General features: G+C 43.0%; 1 protein-coding gene across 2 annotated transcripts in view; it reads left to right on the top strand.

The window, feature by feature from the left end:
* ABA3 (molybdenum cofactor sulfurase (LOS5) (ABA3)) overlaps positions 1 to 22096 on the top strand; it is a 149245-nt gene that overhangs the window by 3320 nt on the left and 123829 nt on the right. For both annotated transcript variants that reach the window (XM_087378963.1, XM_087378962.1), the window contains exons 4-6: positions 5795 to 5955; positions 6076 to 6203; positions 6623 to 6734. In XM_087378963.1, coding sequence (XP_087235089.1) covers positions 5795 to 5955; positions 6076 to 6203; positions 6623 to 6734 — 401 coding nt within the window. The remainder of the gene's footprint in view (positions 1 to 5794; positions 5956 to 6075; positions 6204 to 6622; positions 6735 to 22096) is intronic.

The following is a 22096-nucleotide window of genomic DNA, read 5'->3' as shown; positions in this document are numbered from 1 at the left end:
ATCATGTTTGGGCTATTAATACTTTTCCATGGAATGTTTCTCCTTATTGTCGTAATCCAAATCAAGTGTGTGAGCCAGCAGTACTTCCCGCCATATTCCTAATGATGATAATAGATATGTTATACATACTTTCAAAGTGATGCATCCTGTTTCTTGTGATTCTCCTCAAGAAGGTCCAATAATATATGAACAACATTTCTACATCTAATATTATATGAGAGAAGGTATTACTAGAGACAAAAATATGGTTGAATCCTAAAAAGAGTAGAAAATTTCCATGACAGAACCTTTGTACTACAGTTCAACTAGCAACGCTGATACCTGCCACCATCTAACAGGCTTAAGTTAGGATAACTTAAACCAGAAGGGAAGACATGTGTCATAGCATTACTAGACTTGTTATCGATGTCTGAAATATAGAGCAAAAGATTTGACCATGAAAAAATAAAAGGATTAGGAAAATTCCTTAATCCTCACACACATAAAATATCCCCACACAAGCACAAAATTACTTATCCCATTAAAAAGATATAGCTACATAAAAAAGCTAATGCTATTAGAAAAATATAGGCATATGCTTTTTTATCCTAAAAAACTTTTTCATCAAACTTGGTAATGCCTTTTCTTTTTGAAATTCTGATTTTCCACAAGATCTCATGTTTTGTCTACAACCGAACGAAAAACGCCTTTTAATAAGGCAAAACAACCAAAAGACCATAAGGTACTTAAGGTATAAAGAGGTCGAAAAAGGCCTAAATGGACAACTGTTCAAAGGTCCGAAGGTCCGGTTTAAGAAGTATCACCCAAGGTACAAAAAAAAGGTCCTAAGGTCACATTAAAGGGTCTAGACAATTTAGATGAATGGCCTTTACCATATGTAAGACATAAGGCCATGGCCTTTAACATATGTAAGGCATAAGTTTTTACCCCTCCTTTCCACCATCCATGCAATCCTCTCTTCTAATGAAAAAGATGGCTATCTCCTTCTTGTAGAGCTTGCAACCGGTCTTGCTCCACGCCATTCTTTACCGTGGCTTTATAGTAAAGCACCTGCCTCCTTTTAGTTGTCTTGTGAACACATCTTCTTGTGCCATTTCATCCTCCTTTTACCACTAGAATCCCCTTAAGAGCACATTTGCCTTGGTGGTTTACGCTCACTTCACCATCCACTCCATATGCCAAAGCCAACATCCCAAGATCCGCATCCGAGCTTCAGTGGTCATCCAGTCATCAAAATGGCAACAAAGTTCACGTATCATTTCCTGCAATCAGGGCTCTTATACAAGAAAATGTTTTATTTATGAAATCATAGTCCATACAAAACAAAATCACAAAAAATGAAAGAGATCACTGTTGCTACTCACCAGCTATCATATCCTGCCTTATCTATGCTGTGTCTTACATGTGTGCCTATCAGTGCTAGCACTACCCATACATAGGTGCTCCTATACGTGATTTACAAGACATTTTCATCCTTTACAAAAGATTTATCGGCCTCACAAAAAAACCCATCAATGATTTGGGGACTGACTTCCTGGAATGAGCTCAATGGTGTGATCTTCGGGCCGCTCTGGAGGTAGCTCCCTTGGCACAGAATCTGAAAAACAATCTTTGAAAGTATCTAGAAACTGAAATCTCTCTCTATCCTGAGAATCTAATTCATTCTCTAACAAAAATCATATAAGCAAAAATAGAACTTTTTATTTTATTGTTTTTCCAATAGATACACTTGATACAACTAGAATGGTCTCTTCTCTCCCTTTGGCAACAATCCAATATCCTCCTTTTCTGTGGAGCCAAGGCATTCTTAAAACTACATCGAATTGGTCCAAAGGTGAAACAAAGAAATCTTCTTGATTCACATAATCCTGCACATGAATTTTGAGCTTGCCAATGAGTGGAGTTACTGGTACTGATTCTCCCTGAAAGATCTGTTGGGCATCAAGAGATTGTCCGAGTTCTTCCGTCTTGAACCCTAACTGTAAGGCAAGATCATGCGAGATGAAGTTACCTGCTGCACTCAGATCGAACAAAATTAGCACATTTGGGTCTCTTACTTTGCCCAAAGCTCTCTGGCCTCGGGACCGGCCACTCTTCCTGGACCTAGAACTCCTCCTGCCAATCTTTGGCGGTTCTTTATGCATTTTTTGCTCCCTCAAACCCGGAGGCTTTCGGGGCACTAGGCAACCATATGCCCTTCTTTCCACAATGGAAGCACTTACCTTCTTTCAAGGTCTTGAGCTGTTCTAGAGTGAACTTTGATTTTTCTTTGAAGGCCTTTATTGAACCCCTCGGCTTCTGAGGCTGAAATTTCTTCTGGCTTTGTGCTTCTGATGGAGTCCCCATCCTTGCCTTTTGACACTTGTACTATCTGCAGCAAATCTTCCTCTATATGCTCGAACCAATGAGGTTGAATGCATCAAGTCTCGAAGTTTTGTCTTGGGTCCAATACTTACTTGAGCATGGATACTAGGATGTAAGCCAGCCCTATACTTTCGAAGCTTAGTCTTTTCTGAGACATCTTTGAAGGGAGTGATTTGAAGATCAGCCGTCCAAAACTTCTGATTATAAGCCTTGATAGGATCTGAAGTTGCCATACTCATGCTTTCCCAAGGTGTGTGGACATCATCATAGAAATTCTTAGGCAAGAACTGCTCATAGAACTATTTTTTAAAATCTTTCCACTTCTTTGTTGCTTCATCTGCAACCAAAAGAGCTCCCCACCATGCACTAGCGCTGCATGTAAGATGTAGACATACAATCTTCAACTTTGACTTCTCCCGGTAGCGCCTTGTTTTGAAAGATATATCGAACTGGCGGATAAATCGCAAACCTTTTCACTAGGTCCATACTTTCCATCAAAAGTGGCAAACCTAATGGACTTACCACATTCTTTGAGGTCTTTGCTTCTGGATCTGGATCTCCTTCTTTTTCGTCCTGCCAGAACCTAATGGACTTACCACATTCTTTGAAGTCTTTGCTTCTGGATCTGGATCTCCTTTTTTTTCGTCCATGGCGGGAAGAAGAAGAAGAAGAGGAGCGATTGGTCGAGGGCGAGCTAGAACTTGGGGATTTTCGGCCATGCTTTTGACTCCGTTTTCTATAGGACGTTGAGCTCCTTTCTCTTGAACTGTGCCGGTGCGAGGAAGATACTGGACTAGGGGAATGGCATAGGCTTCCTTCCTTAGGAACAATCATAGGTTTAGACAAGTGTGGACCCTCGAAAGATGCTGAGATCGTGGGATCTTCTTCAAAACTTCTAATTCTTGGATTTTGGTCTTTATAAAATCTTCATCAAGGTCATCGTTAGGTATCATAGGACGCCTCTGACTCGGCTGTCTAGTGGCTGAACTGCCATGCTCTGAAACCATGATGTGTGAGATGAAAGTTCAAGCCCAAATTGGATCAAGCTTGACTAAGCCAAAACCACTAATTGCAAAGCCCAACTCCTCTCAAGGAGGTAAATGCTTACGGGTGAAGATAGGAGCCATCTTGATGCGCGATGAAGTAAGGGTGGGAGTGGCTTTTGGTTGTATGATGCAACCAATAGTCATTTAGGACCAAGAAAAGATGAAAATAGTATATGGACAGATCGAATCTTCCACAAAGGCCAAATCGCAAATTGCTTTGTTCACAATTATATGGTGAACTGGTTGGCTGGAGCAGGTGACTAGGATGTTGGCGTTGAAACTCTCCTCTTCAAAAATCGCTGCTGTCTTCTTGGTCTTTGGACCGTTGTCACCAACAAACCTGGCTCTGATACTACTGAAACCTTAACTGGACCCCCAGCTCGATTGTAGAAAACAATCCGCAGCTCTTCTAGTTTGTAGAATTCAAATTGTAACAAGAAGAATCAATTTACAGCATTGGGAGTTAGTTCGCACTTCAGCATAATCTCCGCTTGGAAGCTGGAATTTCTCAACAGCAGTGGTAGAACTCAACGATGAAGCTAGAACACAATTCGCAATGAGGGAAGGCTGTGGGTGATGGAGGAGAGAGAGAAGACACAGTACTAGGGCCTAGAAATAAGGGCTGGACACCCCCCCCACCCCCAATGGACTTTATTGCAATAGGATAGCTTTGTACAACTGGCTCGTAGAGAGAGCATGAGGCTGAGTACGATTCTCAATACAACTTAGTTCAAGGGCTCTTTTTAAATAATCTAGGCCTAGCTTGTGCTTTTCCAAAGCTAGTCCTACTTTTCTAGCCTGAAATATGCTACTTTTGCTGGCTTTTATTGCTTTTCTCCCTAGGAAAGGGATTTCCTCCAAGTGGGGCGCCTTTTATGGGCTTTTGGTCCTCGTGGGCCCACCAGAAAGTGGGGCGCCACTGATTCTTGGGCTTTTACTCTTGTGGGACCTGCTTTTTGGCACTTGCCCCTTGAATTTTGGGCCTTTTGGCACGCCTCTTGGTCCTACACATTCAATAAACATTATCCAACACTTTAACCCATTAGAGGTTAGTCAAATGCACGTGTTCTAGTTCTTGGACTAATCCTAGTCCCTTGTTGGTGTCCCCACAGTTCTCTTCATACCAATGCAAAGCAAAGTAAAAACTTATTCTAGTTAACCAAAGTCACCTTTCTTTGACCGAAGTCAATCTAATAAAGATTCCTCTTGATTTCTTGGGAGAAGCACCAATTGTTGACAATATGCTAGGGCCACCTTAGGCTAATCATGATTGTTTGGTAGTGTTTGAATCCATTGTGAATGGATATTGTGGTGTGCATGGCTCAAGATCATGGGAGACTAAAATAGATAGCTTCATTAAAGAGCCGGCTCATAATGGGAACAAGAGTCTTTCATCCATGTGGTAGGTTCTCTGCTGGGTCTCTTTGTCTCTGGTCCTTCCTTTATGAAGCTTTTGGGATGGTATTGCTTACGTAAGAGAGGATTCAGATGTGGTTTTGGCTATGAGTGAGAGGGTGGGGAGGGCTGGCTAGGCTGGTAAAGAGTGGATGCATGCAGGCTTGTGTAAGAAGGCTGTAGGTGGAGCTTGGTAATATAGGTGGCTTTGAGGGAGGAGGAGGACTTCTCCTTTTTACATCATGGCACATAGCCAGCCTCATGATGGACTAAGGATGTCCGATGGGAGTGTGTAAAGGATAGGCATCACCTAGGTTGTGGTGGAAGTATGTCTCTTGGGGGAGGGGGTAGGTGGTGTGAGAAGATTTCAAGAAGAAACAGTGAAGGATAGGCATCACCTAGGATAGGCATCACCTAGGTTGTGTCTCTTGGGGGAGGGGGTAGGTGGTGTGAGAAGATTTCAAGAAGAAACAGTGAAGGCCAGAGATGCTCTAGGGTATGCTAAAATTCTGTGATATGGGGATGAAGGCAATCGGCTACCCTGGACCCTCCATCGGTTTGCTCAAAGGCCATTCTGAGATTGTGTCACCCTCATCTACACAGCAACCTACTCCTATTTTGGGGTTAAGAGTTATGTGAACGTGACTCATAGTACTTGTAGAAATGTATGTCCCAATTCAATATTTATACAGATCATCTTAGGCTGAACTCTTTGTGGTCCTATTCAAATAGGACATTTGCCATGACATACTGAGAATTAAGCCATTTATTTGGCTATACATCAAGGAGTGAACAAGGAGAAGCTGTACCTCTGTTTTAAGTCCATTGCTCATTTCAAGGATAATAACTTTTCATTAGGTCCATGTCCTCTTTATATTGCATCTGATGTGTGTCTCCTTAGGTTTGCAAATATTTGATGTCTGAGTTAGTTTCAGTATCCACTTGGTATATGGAATCTGAGTTAATATGGATGGCTTTGGGTTTCACAGGTGCTAAAGTTCTTTAATGCACCTTCAGGGGAGTATAGTTGTGTGTTTACCTCAGGAGCAACAGCAGCACTAAAGCTTGTTGGTGAGAGCTTTCCGTGGACCAGCAGGAGCAAGTACTTGTATACGATGGAAAATCATAATAGTGTGCTTGGAATCCGAGAGTATAATTTTGTTCCTTTTCCCTTTGTCAAGTTGCTACATGTTCATAGAATGTCTTTCATTGCTCAATTTTTGTTACTGTAAGAATTTAAAAAATAATATTCAAACTGTATCTATTTTAGGTACGCCCTAGATGTGGGTGCTACGGTCCACGCAGTAGACATAGAACGCTCTGATAAGCTTGGGAATATCAAGCTAAGGCCTTTCCAAAGGCGCATTTTGAAAGATCTGGAGGTTGAGGAAAGGGAAGGTATGACTGTGTGTTTTAAACTATGTTGAATTTGCTATTCTTATGACTCTACAATATGGCATGGACTATGAATGTCATAGCAGTTGAAGTTGACAGTTTGAAGCTTGCAACTGGAGAGTGCAACATCTTGTTTTTTTATGTTTGGAATGACTTGAAGCTCTTTGTCAAGATATCACTCCATTTTAATAGTTTCAGCCATTTATTCATATCCTGGTATGTTTATAAGGAGAGGTCACACTGTCTGTATAGATATCAACAGCATGTGATGCAATGAAAAGAGGGTCTTGCGGACTTTTTTTCAAGATTTAGTAGATACCTCCTGTTGTTAACTATTTTTTCAATGGTTTTCGAGAGACATGTGAATATTCTTAAAGAGACAGAAAAGTACCTGACATTAATGTGTTGGGCTCCTGCAACAGGACCTGTATACAACTTGTTTGCTTTCCCTTCAGAATGCAACTTTTCAGGGGAGAAATTGAACCTGGATTTGGTGAAGTATGTCCAAGATGGCAGACATATGAAGAATTCTCTGTGAGTTGAACTTCCTGTACACGGCAATTCCAATTGAATTTTCTTACTTTCTCTTGCAATCCTTTTCTTTTTAATCTTGTTGATTTGCATCAATGCATTATAAAGGGAAATGACTCTAATTATCTTACTTCATGCATGCACTTTATGTTCATGAAGATGAAGAAATACATGGGGTTTATTTTGTTTTAAGGAGGCCTCACTGCATGGTTGCTAGGGAGTTCCCACTACTCCTAGAATGCTATGGAGTGGAAGCTCTTTCTTAACAAACTGAGCAGTTGGAACATGTTGGGGTGCAGCTCTGAAAATATGCAATATGTATATAAATCTTATATAAGAACTAATTATTATGTCATGAGGTTGACTCATATTAATGAATGGAGCGCACAGTTGTGACTTGATTTCAGTCATTAAATATGTTCTTGCAAAATGCACGATGGACATGTATGAATCTCCTAGATATAACCAGGCCAAGTATCCACCCTTTCCCTTGCAAACACTTTGGGTGGTTTTAGGGCATACTTAAGGATTTCCATAGAAATAAGAAAGATTACACCACTCAATGATGAAGAAAACAAAGCCTTCTATATTGTTATAGGGGCTTGAGCTTTTGAGACCGCTTTTGATGCAAAGTCTTCATTGATGCCAAGCTTTTAAGAGCACCTGTGATAGGAATTTTGCATGCACATGTCTACACAGAAACACACATGAATTGGAAATTGAACGAAGATGAATTTCAAAACTCAAAAGATGTTCTTGAAAAAAAAAAGATGTTCTAACGAGCACTTTGGCTCACACACTCGCCCACATTTGTGAGCCACTTAAAACATTTTTCCTATGGAGGAACGTGTTCTAATGAGCATTTGTGAATTTCAAATCATCCTTGGGGTGATTTGAGAACTCAAAAGATGTGGTGATAAGCGCTATGGCTCACAGACTCTCATGGATAGACTCATGCTTTGGCAGCTGGGATATGCAACTTTTGAAGGAGTTATCGGATGATGCTGCTGCAAAGAGAAAGATGCTCAGTTCCTTGAGCTCTTTTTAGCCATGTCATCTTTGCAACGGTTGGTAGATTCACATGGATCACGTACACATGTGTGGGGCTTTAAATCCAAATATATTACCTACAATGGAATTGAACAGATTGGTGACATCCGAGGGTGTTGGAATAGCGAATTGGGGTTCCTTGTTCGATGGATCTTCATTTAGCATGGGCCAACATGTGACATGAATGTTTGAGGGATGGTTGTGTTGTCTCAGAAAAGTTTTGAGCATGTTATCTTGATGATGGGTTTAGATGCTTGAAAGGGTCAGAGGTCTCAAGTGGACAAGCTCATAGCCGAGAGATTGCTAGTATCATGATTGGTTCCACTCACACACAAACATTGCATATCAAAATCTATGAATTGCAAATTGACCTAAGGTCAACTCAAAAGATAGTGTAGTAAGAATTGTGACACACTCTCACACAGACTAATACATTGCTATGTAAATTGGTGCACATACTCATGCATTGTGATGTAGCAAGTTGTCACACACATGTGAAGTGTCATAGTCAATCTCAAGGTTATCACTTGCATATGCATGAGCTAATAGTTACCCGAAATGGGAATGTTGAGTGGAACACCGACCTCTCATGGGAACGGGAACATGAATGTAATGTCACGTCATCATACTCATATACACCATTACAAACAGAGAGATATGATTATAGAATTTCACATTTATAAAAGTAACTATTGTAACTTACATTCAATCTATTCAAACACCAAATTCCAAAATTTGAAAATTTCAATGTTCATGAATTGACAAATTGATTATAATGCTGAACACTCAGGACTTAGAAGAGGTCAAGACAACGTTTACAAATCTTCTAACAACGTTACAAATAATCTAGAGGTTTAGAAAAAAGGAGTGTAGAGAATAGATAGAATCATGATGATAGATTAATCATACATTGCAAAATGGATTATGGCATACAAAATCCGAGATGCATCTCCACTTACGAACCTTTTGTGCTTATTAACATATGCTTCCTCCTCTTTGTCCCCCACATCATCTCCCTTAGTCCCAAGAACTAAGGCCAGACACAAGTTGTGTTAGAAAATACCCAACAGAGGGTACACGCAGCGGAAGACTTATAGTAATGCCCAGGAGCTCACACAGTGTGCGTGTGGGATGTGGAATCACAAACTTCTTAACTTATGTGGATTCAATAGGTGTGCAGACTCATCAATAGACAATGAACCAGCCAGATATAGAAGACACCAAAACTTATATATTTCCGTCCAAAACTATGGACACAATACAAGAGAGATAGATCTAGAGTCCCACCTATGGTGTGGTCCTCTGATCTAACCACAAGGTCCTTCTCCTATCTGCTGGCTATCTCTAGACTGGAGTCCGCGTGCTCCACCTCGAGCGTCTGTAGACTTTCCGTCCAGTGTGTTCTTCTCCACCTTACTGCCTGTGAATCAGCCTAGGTGGGCAGCCCCTGCCAAGCTTTGTCTGCAGCACACAGGTCCCTGTTCCACTGCTCCAACCTGCTTGTGAATGGCTGCTCCAGAAGGTATCATGATCACAACACCTTGCTGCCCTAGAAGACAGCCAAGGTCCCAGCCCTTAGGGAACTCAGTCTGCAGCACTCCTTCAACTCTCCTTTACCTCCAAGATGAGGCCAAAGGGAATGCCTTCAGGCTGCTCCTGTCTGCTCCACTTTCTGCTGGATGTTGGATATTTAATGGGGCATGAAGCCCCTCCTTTTATAGGCCTAGGGGCCTGTCAAAAACCCGACCAGTCTGTCCCAATCTGGGCCGACTGGCCAGACCAGGTTGGCTGGCCCAACCGACCTGGTTGGCTCAGCCCAACCAGCCCCTATATAAGGGCCCTAGCCAGGCCCTTTTGGGCTGCTGCTAGGCTCCCCTTTTCTGCTGCTGGAGACCCTGCTGCAGGCTGTATACCTGCCCATAGACCCTGCCATCTTTCTTCACGCAGGCGCCTTCCTGCTGCAGCATCCTTGCCTCCTGCCAGGCCTTCACCAGCCCCGTACAGCCACGTATGCATACCGTACCCTTCCGTACTGCTGTGCCGTCTGTCCTTGCTGGAAATCCCTGTGCAATCAGGCTGCTGCAGGTCCCTGATGTCCATGTGTCTGCCCTGTACATCAGGAGCTCCACGACTTGCCAGGTACCCTTCTTGCTTTGTGTGAGGTGCTGCCCATGTGGCAGTCCCCCTCCCTTTCTCTTCTCTGGGCATCTTCTGCCCTAGGTCTCCCCCCCCCCGCGCTCTCCTCATTTGGGGGCTTACAGATGGGGAGGTGACCATTCCAACAAGTTGCCTCTACCACTAAATTGTCTCCTCGGAGTTTCTCTCCAACTACGGGAGACCATGTAAGTTGTAACTACCTCCTTGGAGTCACCCTCCACTAAATTGTCTCCTCGGAGTTTCTCTCCAACTATGGGAGACCATGTAACTACCTCCTTGGATTCACCCTCCAACTACAGGAGACCATGCAATTACAAGTATGTTTCGAAGTATTTTTCATGTCTTTGTCCATACCGTTGTAAGAGGCAAGGTGCCTAGAATACTCTCTCACTACTTGTGTCCAAAGAGTGGAATACTCTCTCACCATTTGTGCCCATCCATATTGAAGTCGCCTGAAGTTATGAGTACTCTTCCTCATTGGGTTAGAGGAGTTTGGAAGCATCCTGTGATTGCTTGAAAACTTTATGACAAAAGGCCTTCAATTATGCAGACATTGGTAGATGAGAGGGGGGAAGAGTGGAGGAAGGGAGCAAGAGAGTGAGAGTGAGAGAGAGACACACTAGTGTGGGTGTGAAATGATGAGTGAGCCACACCACAAACTCACTTATGTTTTTATTAGGATTAGGTTTACCCTATGACTGTCTTAAGACAGTCATAGGTGTCCTATCTTTAATTCTTTAATTAAGGGTAGGCAATGTGCCTTTACCCCAACAACCTCCCACCTAAAGGCCAATGTGCCTAAAGGGGAGAAAAGAATAAAAATACAGCAATATACAGTTACTGTATACAAGACCATAAAGTAAGAATGGTCTCATCCTAATCCCATGATGTGGCGGCAATGTGCAAACCGCTCTGTAGGCAAGCTCTTAGTGAGCAAATCTGCAGGATTATCATCAGTATGCACTTTCACAAGCTCAAGTCGCTTGTCTTCCAGTACCTCCCTGATGAAATGATATTTCACTTCTATGTGCTTGGTCTTCTGATGAAAGACCGGATTCTTTGCCAACATGATAGCACTCTGACTATCACAATGCAAAACTGGCATATCTCCTATAATGCCCAAATCTCCCACCAGCCGAGTAAGCCATATTGCTTCCTTGCAGGCCTCAGTGGCTGCAACATATTCAGCTTCTGTGGTTGACAGTGCAACGCATTTCTGCAACCGAGACACCCATGATATAGCACCTCCTGCAAATGTGAAAATATAACCGGTAGTAGACTTCCGGTTATCTGCATTCCCTGCATAGTCTGAATCTGTAAAACCATGCACCAATGCATCTTGCCTACCATAGCATATGCACAAGTCTTTGGTACCCTTGAGATACCTCAAGACACCTTTCACTGCTTCCCAATGCCGCTTGCCTGGATTTGCCATATACCTGCTGATGACTCCCACCGCAAAAGCAATATCCGGACGAGTGGCAACCATGGCATACATCAAAGATCCAACTCCAGATGCATACGGAACCTTGGCCATTTCAGCCTTATCATCATCTGATCTGGGGCTGTCCTTACTGCTGAGTTTTAAATGTGGAGGCAACGGGGTACTAATAGACTTCCCCCCCTCCATTTTAAAGCGCTGCAGTACTTTGTCAATGTACTCTTTCTGTGACAGAAACAAAAGTCCCTTGGACCTGTCACGAGTAATGCGCATGCCAAGAATATGATTTGCATCACCCAAGTCTTTCATGTCAAAAGACTTATGCAGTTGTTTCTTCAAAGCACTAATCTCATGCTGAGATTTACTGGCAATAAGCATGTCATCCACATATAGAATGAGTAGCATCAAACTGCCATCCTTTGCCCGTTTGGTGTACAAGCAATGATCGGTCTCACACCTATGATACCCTTGGGACTGCATGAAGGCATCAAATTTCTTGTACCATTCCCTTGGCGCTTGCTTGAGTCCATACAAGCTCCTCTTGAGCTTACACACAAGCTGCTCTTTCCCTTTAACAGCATATCCCTCTGGCTGACTCATATAGATCTCATCATGAAGATCTCCGTGAAGAAAAGCTGTCTTCACATCCATCTGACATAAATCCATGTCATCATGAGCAACAAGAGCCAACACTGCTCTCAAAGTAGTCATCTTGACTACAGGTGAAAAAATTTCATCAAAGTCAATGCCCTTCTCCTGCTTAAATCCCTTGGCAACCAATCTGGCCTTATACCGAGGTAAAGCATTTGAATCCACTTTGACTTTGTAAACCCACTTGCATGGCAAAACCTTTCTGCCTGCAGGTAACTGCACCAAGTCCCATGTATCATTCTGAAGTAGGGAGTCCATTTCTGACTGCATGGCTTTCTCCCACTTCTTTTTCTCTGTTCTTCCCATAGCTTCTCTGAAGCTGGAAGGCTCACCACAATCAGTCAGCATGATAAAATCAGCCACATTATTGGCTCCTGGAACAAACCTGGCAGGAGGCCGTTGTGCACGGGTGCTCCTCCTCACAAAATGTTCCGGATTAGGCTGCTGTCCAGCCTGTTCTTCATGCATGACGGGTGGCTGTACCACCATATCTGGCTGTTCTACAGCCCCATCTGTTGGCACATCCAGTGGTGCATTATTGGCAAAATTATCTGGCTGATTTTCAGCCTGTATACCCTCTTGAACAGGGTGATCTGCAGCAGGCTGCTGCTGCATATAAATGGGCATTCTTTGCTGTTTAACATCATCATAAATAACCCTCCTGTATTCCACAGGTTGCACGGGTTCCTTGTGTACACTATCTTCTTTAAAGATGACATCATTGCTGCGTATAATCTTCCGTTTAACGGGATCCCATAACCTGTACCCCATTTCACCTTCGTCACCATAACCCATAAAGATGCATCTGATAGACTTTGGATCCAGTTTGGTGCGCAGTTCTTTGCGTACATGAGCAAAGCACTCGCAGCCAAATACACGTAAGTGCTTATATGAAGGTGGCTTGCCAGACCACACCTCCTCTGGCACTTTCAACTCCAAAGCCTTGTTTGGCGACCTGTTAATAATGTGAACTGCTGTTTGCACGGCTTCTGCCCAAAAGCCATGGGGTAATGCAGCATAAGACAACATACATCGAACCTTCTCCTGAATAGTTCGATTCATCCGCTCACTTGCACCATTTTGAGATGCATTATGAGGGGCTGTGAGTTCCTGTTTGATGCCCTTAGCTTGGCAAAACTGCACAAAAGCATGTGACACATACTCACCCCCATTATCGGATCTGAGGCATTTCAGCCTACGACCTGTCCGATTCTCAACCTGAGCGACAAACCTCTTGAAAGCATCTAGGGCATCTCCCTTATGCTTCAAGAAATAGACCCACACCTTACGTGTGGCATCATCAATAAAAGTAATAAAATATTTTGCACCCCCTAGTGATAACTGTGGCATCTCACACAAATCAGTGTGCACTAGATCAAGTGGTGCTCTATTCTGGGGAGATCTCCTCTTATGAGGAGTCACAGAATGCTTGCCAAAAATACAATGATCACAAGTAGGCAAATCTGAAAAAGAGAGAGGCGGCAGATAACCCAAACGTGACAGCTCTTGCATTCCTTTAACAGACATGTGTCCCAACCGGCTATGCCACAATGAAACCTTTGGCAGCTCGGTTATGGCAACAACATGATTACCCACACTGGAAACATAAAGAGGGTACAAGGTGTCACTCTTAAAACCCTCAGCCACTACAGTCTGGCCATTAGTAATCACCCATTTGGAATCCCCAAATGTGGTGTGGTAACCACTGTCATCTAATAAGCCAGTGCTAATCAGATTTTTCTTGATTTGCGGCACATGGCGAACACCATCAAGCATAAATGACTGTCCATTAGGAAATACTATCTGTATACTGCCAATCCCTGCAATCTGACATGCATAGTTGTTCCCAAGATGAACAACTCCATGAGTACCTGTGTAGGAAGTAAACCACTCCCTATGAGGAGTAACATGAAAAGAGGCACCTGAATCCAAGAGCCAGGTGTGCATGTCATGGCCATCAATAACCAAAGCATGTGCTATTACAGCAGAAGAGCATAAAACATCATGTATGTCACTGTCACTGTCCTCTGCTGCAACATTCACTGCATCCAAGTCATCTGCCTTGGCCTTGCCTTTACCTTTGCTTGCATTTCCTGCATCCTTTGTTTCAGCCTTCTTGGCTTTCTGATCCCGTATGAACTTGAAGCACTTAGACTTCACATGTCCCTTCTTGCCACAATAAAAGCATTCAATGTCCTTTTTGCCACGGGACTGACTGCGGGATTTGGACTTACTAGCAGATCTCCCCTTCTGCTGAGTCCTGCCTCTATCCTGTACTTGCAAAGCATTTGAAGACTTGCTGCCCGCATTATTCTTCCTGCTCATCTCCTCCATAAGGAGAGAGCTCTCTACATCAGCATACATAAGAATAACATTTGAATTTGACAGGGTGGTCTTGAAAGTGTCCCAACTCTCAGGGAGGGTACACAACAAGAAAGTAGCCTTGAACTCCTCATCAAGGTTCAACCCCTGTGCAATCAGCTGTGTAAAGATAGAATTGAACTCACTCAAATGTGAGGTCATAGCTGTACCTTCCTTCATGCGAAGATCAACCAGCTTCTTCAACCAATAAACCTTACTGGCTGAACTCTTTTGGGCATACAATTCTTCTAGTCTGTGCCATAGACCATAAGAGGTCTTTTCAGTCTGTACATTGAACACAAGAGTGTCTGAAATAGTGAGCATGATAGCTGCCCTCGCGGACAAATCAAGCTCTTCCCAGTCATCTGCTGACATGTCAGATGGCTTGACACCCTTCACCCTTATGGGCTTAGCAATCTTCTTTAACAGAAGTACATTCAAGCACTGTTCTGCCCATAATGCATAGTTTTGTGCTCCTTCCAGTTTCTTTATGTTCAGAATTGAAGAATCACTTCCCCCTGATGCCATATCAGATGAGGAAAGTACTTGACACCCTGGAAGTAAAAAAAAACTGAATAAAAAATTCTGATTTCTCAGAAAAGACCTGCTCTATTCAAGAGCCAGAAGCACTCTCAATGGTGCTGTTTTTACTGTCAGTAAAATCTGCAGCAAAACAGTAAATGTCCCTGCAAATACTGTACCTTCTGACAAACTGTTCTGAGCTCAAAGAGGCATAAAAAACAGTAATTTCAGACTGCTGCTGCTGCTCAACAAGAGCTTAACAGTGCATAATTATCTGACAAAACCACTCAGACTGCTGTAAACACTGCTGTACTGACTGTACTGATCACTTCTCCCACCTCAGATGAGGTATGTCACTGACTCAAATTGCAGAAACCACTTGACAAACACCCCAAAAACAGTAAATGACTCTTCAGCCTGTCACAAAACCTGCAACAGTAAATGGGATAAATCCCAAGCAATCACCCTTATACCAAGGGGAGAAAATGCATCTGAAGATCTCTGTCGGTATCCCACGTACTATCAAACAAAGTTTGGGCAAAAGCCCCTTGATCTGACACCTGAATCAAGTGGAGAACACCTCAACACTGAGGTAGCATGCAATATGAAATCTCTCTGACACTTGTACCTGACAATGTGTAATGCATAGGCTGCCCCTGTGTACTCAGTAACAACACAACTCACAACGTACAGACACCAAGAAGAAAATCTTTTGAGCACTGTCAACGATGGGCAGTTAGGGACCGAGTAAACTCGATGCGCCCTGACCAAGCGTGGCTCAACTGAGATTTTCAAAGTGCGTACAAAGAATGTGACCTGCAACAAATGTCACCAAATGCACTGCGAATATAAAGCAAATGTGTGCTCCCTGGCTACACACTGCCTCAAGGCATATACTGCAAACACATCCAGGCAAAAGCCCTTTGATAAGATCACCCAAAACTGAGAATTTCACTCAGTAAATGCATAGAAACTCCTGCTGTACTTTTGTCCTTCTTGCAGCACGCTTCCCCCAAAAAAAAAAAATTGAGACTTTGCAGCAAAAAACAACCAAGTCCTGCTGTTTCTGTACCCTGCTGGTTCGACGCCAACCCAGTGTACCTGCAGACGGACTGTCGTCCGTACCTGGCTGTGAAGGACTGTCGTCCGTACCTGTGTACGGCTGTCCGTACGACTGTACGGACAGTCCGTACAGCTGATGTAAGAACTGCTGTAAAACACAGCAGCTATGCTGCTGTACTGCAGCAGGCTAGCGACGCCCACGCCCTCTTCAAAGACCTGCAAAAGGTGCAGCTGTTGTACGAAATGCGTCGAAATGCGCCTGCGACCACGCCTTGCAGCTGCCGTACGAAATCGCCCACGACCACGCCTCCTCCGCGAAAACGCACCGCCGTACGGCTCTGCGCCCTGGTCCGTACAGTCGTACGGACGACGTGCGGCAGTACGGAACTGTCCGTACGTCCGTACGGTATGGATGAGGATGAGGTAGAGGGAGAGAAAGCTCGATGGCTCTGATACCAGTTGAGAGGGGGGAAGAGTGGAGGAAGGGAGCAAGAGAGTGAGAGTGAGAGAGAGACACACTAGTGTGGGTGTGAAATGATGAGTGAGCCACACCACAAACTCACTTATGTTTTTATTAGGATTAGGTTTACCCTATGACTGTCTTAAGACAGTCATAGGTGTCCTATCTTTAATTCTTTAATTAAGGGTAGGCAATGTGCCTTTACCCCAACAGTAGAAACCTTACAATGCATGGAAAGACAGCCATTCTTTGTAGCCCCTTGTTGTACTAGTGAAAAGTTTGCTTCATTCATTGATAGTTCTTCAGGACATGTTGTTACTGTTGATACTTTTGTCCTTCCTACTACTTTTGAAAGGGACCTTTTCTTAAAAGGCACAAAATTTCGACTTTCTTCTTCTAAGGATTCATGCCTATTAAAACCCGTAGAGAAAGGACTCTCCAATTTTGCTTTAGGGTTCCAAGGTCTCTTATCACATTGGAAATCTATAGTCTTGAATCTAGTTGCTTCAAAACTAAGAGAAGTTCCTTTGGCTCGCACCTCTGATAGTGGTAGCTCTCTGTCTTCAAAGGATGAGATATCCTTGTGTGTATTCCAGCAAAAGATTGTGATTCTTAGGTAGACAAATGCTCAAATAATTTTGTCCCACTTGTAAAAAGTTTTATTTGCAATCCCTACTAGGAGAGATGTATGCTAGTTGCTCTATACCTAAGAAGGAATTTATTTTGAAACATCTAAACTTTTGTACGTCTTTTGGGTTCATTTGCAACCCAAGTCTTCAGGAGTTTCATAAAAATCCTAAGAAACCTAGATTCATTGCAGTGGCTTGTAAGATTTCTCTAACGGATGTCTCAAAGTGGTTGAGTTATTGCTTCAAGGCCATTTTACCAATTGTCCATGAACTTTGGAGAAACTTATTGAGAGAAGTTGATGCTCTAGTAGATTTAAGTTGGATTTTGAATAATTTGGTGGGAGTTATATGAGTCATAAAGTTAATTGACTCTTCTTGGAGTGTAGAAGAGAAGTGTACTCCAATCTTGCTTGAAATAGTTGATTTTATTACACTCTATACTAAGATAGACTTGGAAGATTTGAAGTCACGAATAGGAAAGCTTGTTTCACAAGTTTTCAACTATAGATATGAAAAAGATAGATGCAAAGTTTTAAGAGTTGAAAAATCAGCCCTGCATTTTGATTTTTGCTGGGTGAAATCTTATAATCAAGACCTGGATTTTAAAGAAAAGGTGCACAAAAGTTGTAGCCATTGAAGATGTCCTTTGTTGGCTGAACTTCCTTCTAGATAGGAGACTCTTTATTTCAACAATGGCCTCATGTTCCTTAATCTTGCTCCATACTGTTGCGGATATAGTTGGATTGTTCCCAAACTTAGTCACGAATTTGCTCCAAATCCTAGGCAGCAATTTTTCCTTAAAAATGACTTAAATTTGTGCACGAGTTGGCAAGATTTGTCCATGACGTGTAGGAAGCCGTGCGATTGAGGCTGGTGCACTTGATGAATAAATAGCAGGGAGAGATCACGGTCGACAAGACGCTTTAGGTGAAAAGCTAGGAACCAAAGTCTGCCGTGACCTCCTGTCCAACCAGCCATGATAAAGCAGTGATGCTCTTGGGCAAAGTGGTCCAAGAAAGCTTATGTTACTTCTCCCATGATTTCCATATCAACTCTTGCCTACATCAAGCAATCTTCAGGCGCCACGTGCCCCCATGAGCGTATTCTAAACCCAATCTCTTCTCTCTCTAAGATCAACCTCTTTCCCAAAATTTGCCCGCTCCTTGGTTTCATGAACAATGTACTCCTTTTATTTGGCATAATCCATCATGACTAAGCCGCCACTTTTCCCAAAGGAGTTGCCCAATTTGTAGCCGCAAACGGCTTATGCATAAGGATTTACGTTGGCCAACTTTCCGAGTGCGTACATAGTTGCAGCTCCATCCAAACAATCCAAAGAATTAATAGGGAAGCATTGGAGGCCGTGGTTCTGTTCTTTCTCTTCTCTCATGCCTCATCTCGATCATGAGACATTACTCTTGTTGATTCACCGCTCTGCTAGCTGATCGTTGGGGCCTAATCTGGGCAGTGTGCATTAGGCAGAGGAAGATTGGGTGGGAAGAAAGATCCAAGCAAGGCAAATAAATCAAGGCGATGCGCCTAGTGATGGCCACTGGCCACTCCGACCTTGTGCGTCTCTCATGGCTGCACTGATGTACAACCTTTTGATTAACTTTCACCCCATGCTAGAGTACTCGTGGAATGAAACTTTAGCTGCCCAAGGTTCATTAAAAGACATCGTTTGGCAATCCCAGTTGAGGACTTCCCACGACCTCCTATTGGCTGAATGACCTTAACAAAGAGTGTTTTAGCTATTGCAAGATTGTGTCTCTCTCCCCTTGATAGATTGCCTTCAATTCCTCATCGCTCCTCAAGAAATCAGCCTCAATGCCCCATATACAGAAATTATGCCTAATTCTGATGCATCAGCCCAGAAAAAACAATTTATCTTTCCCTCTCAAAATAAGAGAATTGAGTTCTTAGTCCTTGCATTAGGGCTCCCTAACCTGGGCGCACCTCTTTTGATGGGAGCATGCAATCCCTAACCACACCTGTGTTGTTCTGCACTTCACGTATGTGTGTAATTGTCTTCTTGGGGAATGTCCTGCTCCAGCAACAGATCACTTAGCAGGCCGCTAATAGTCCAAGAACACTATACTAGAGATCACATGTCCACAAGCAGAGCACTTCAGTAACTGATGAAATTATGAATTCGGTGACATCCATCTATCAGAACATACGTGCTTATCTGTACACAAAGATTGAGCGTCAGAAGCTAGCGAAGGCTCGGGATACATAGGTGCCAAAACTGGGCATTTGACATAGATCAAATGCTGGCTATATCTGCTACAGATCTCCATCAATTAAGCGCTCAGAGATCCACGCTTAAACTTATGCATACAACGATCAATGTTCCTATGCGTTATATATAAAAGAGATATCAAGGGTTGTCTAATCGAACGCTGTGGAGTAGAGACCAAACGCATATTGATATCAGCATATTGCTGGCACAATAACACAGCATCTTTGGGTGCTTATATTCAAGAAGTGTTCAAGAGCCTACTCGTGATATCCAGTAATCAAAGATGAAAAGAACATGCTAGCCCGCAAGTGATAAAGATGTGCGTAAAGCAAGGCTGAACTGCTGCCCATAAGCGATGGAGATAATCCCCTTTTACGAACTGCCTTCCTTGAGATCAATCCTCACATAAGTGCACATTAAAATTCCAAGAACTTAAGCTCGGAGAGATACTCAGGATCATCGTGTTCTAAGGTGATGATGAAATCCATGCTTTGATACCACCGTCACATGAGAGTATCAATCTCTTACGCAAGCTGCATAGGATTCTCGGAAACACACATACTTGTACAAGACAAAGAACTTCACAATGCACAACACTAGAAAGGGACCACAATTTTTAAAGGTTCTCTATGTTCGTCCTCATTCTTAATGAAGATAAGAATGTCATTGAAGAAAACTTCAATGATTTCTAAATATCGTTCTATCAGCCTATTGAAGGTGGCTGGGCCGTTCGTAAGACTAGAAGGCATTACTAGATCCTCACATTGTTTGAAATGCATGGAGAACATCCGGGAACTTAGTCAACCTTATGGCCTTTAGGCCTTTCTGGTGGAAGTTGACTAGGCAACTCTTGTGAGAAACGATTTGAGAATTCTTGAAGTAAGTTTAGCCTTTCTTGATTAAGCGGATTTGTAGAAACCTCTTTTGGAACTTCCTTTTTAGAAACATAAATGAGGAAAGAACATATTCCTCTTTGACCACGTTGAAGATTGTAAATGCTTACCATAGGAATATTATTTCCTGAAACTCTAACTAAAATGCTTACATCTCGACCCTTGTTGAATGGTCACGGTGTTCTTTGCATGATCAATTCGAGGATTGACTTGCGTATGTCAAGTCATTCCAAGTATAATATCAGCACCTTGGACTGGGGCAATCTTGTAAGACAAGTGAACAAGATAACCCGTAAGTGCAGACCGGGAGTTTACCAATGAGAGCATACACCTTTTGTTGATGACAAAGTGCCAAGTGCCTCTTGTGCTTCACCTTGGTCTTCAGCAGCTATGCCCAAACTTTGCACTAACTCATACGATGGAAAGTTATGTGTTGCATCATCATCAAGCAAGAAAAGGGCTGAATGATATTTTATATGACCAAGTTTGAGCAAACAATGAGTTGATAGATCCTCATCTTTTTGTGGGCAATTTCCATGCAAGGGTAAATCCTTCCATGTATACTTTCAAGATTCATATCCAAAGGTTCTTTTCTTTGGGAGTCCTTAGTAAGACTGGGAGCTAGATATGGGACTGCTCTCTTGGTCTGAGATTGGGCTATGATAGTAGTAGGCCCTCGGTTCCACACCAATTGTCCAAGTAGGGTTTGGGGCCTAATATTGTAGTTGGATGCATCCTTCTAAACCGTCACATACATGGAGAATGATAGCTTCACTTCTATGGCACTGTCGTCACGACATGGACGATGATAGACTCCCATCAATGGCATCATCGTCCTCCCAAGCTTGCCCAAGATGGGAATGAGGTGTTTTGGTATGCAAGAGTGACAAGATGGTTGCCTAGATTGGTTTACTAATGGTTGCCCCATTTCAATACAATTTTGGTGCCTTGACATAGCACCTTCTAGGCTACAAAGGATCATCGAATGTAATCTCCTGCAATTACACACCTTACGGCCTTGGACTAAGCCCTCTATGCATTGCATTTGGGATTGTCCTTGGTTAGCTTATGATTGCATGATATCGACTGAGGACGGAGATGGGATGGAGAATTATCTCCTAAGATCAAAGCCTCTGCTTGATGTGTGACTCGTAGAAGGTCGAGGCAAAGGAACATTGGATCTACCCCAGTGTTCTGTCCGCTTGGCTTGAGTAGTAACTCTGGGTATCCTACAACGCCTATAAGGTTTGCCTGTTATCCCCGTGCAACTCCAGATATTGCTTTCTACGTACAAGGTTTTGCATTTCTTCAAGAGTTGTTCCAAGCACAAGATTGCAAGACTCAGAGGACAGTTCCATTTCGGTTTCAAGCAATGTTTTAGCAACGAGTCATGTTTTGTCAAATGCCTAGACCATTGATGTTTGGGCCTTCATTCTAGAAATGATGAGACATTGATGTTTGGCCCTTTCATTCTAGAGTTTATGAGACACAAATATAATTTATCTAGAGAAAGCATCATGATGATGCCGGACACCATGCAAGGACTGGTAACCTCTTTCTATCAAGGGGAGAATGAGGAAATAGAGGAATAGAGGGCAGCGATGACGGGGATAGCTCAGGACTTGACCATCGAGTAGATTTCATTGACCAATGATTGAGACAAGCCATTACATGCCACACACTAGTCTACCATCATGCATAACACTCCTTGACCACATTAGCTATCCTAAATGGGGTTGGGATCTCCATCCTCATCTGACCCTTGATTAGAGGGTCCTTCATGTAGGCATCTAGGAGACTGGTGGCAATGAGACGTTCATGGGCTTGCCATAGAGAGAGAGTCGGTGGTCAATAACAAGTCACTGACATATTTAGAGACATAGACGGGACATACACA

Source organism: Dipteris shenzhenensis, chromosome 9, assembly GCF_047967505.1.
Source record: "Dipteris shenzhenensis isolate YYH24624 ecotype China chromosome 9, Dip_SZ_1.0, whole genome shotgun sequence".
In the NCBI taxonomy this organism is placed as follows: domain Eukaryota; kingdom Viridiplantae; phylum Streptophyta; class Polypodiopsida; order Gleicheniales; family Dipteridaceae; genus Dipteris; species Dipteris shenzhenensis.
Note: the sequence above shows the minus strand (reverse complement) of the source record. Positions and strands in the feature narration are given on the sequence as shown.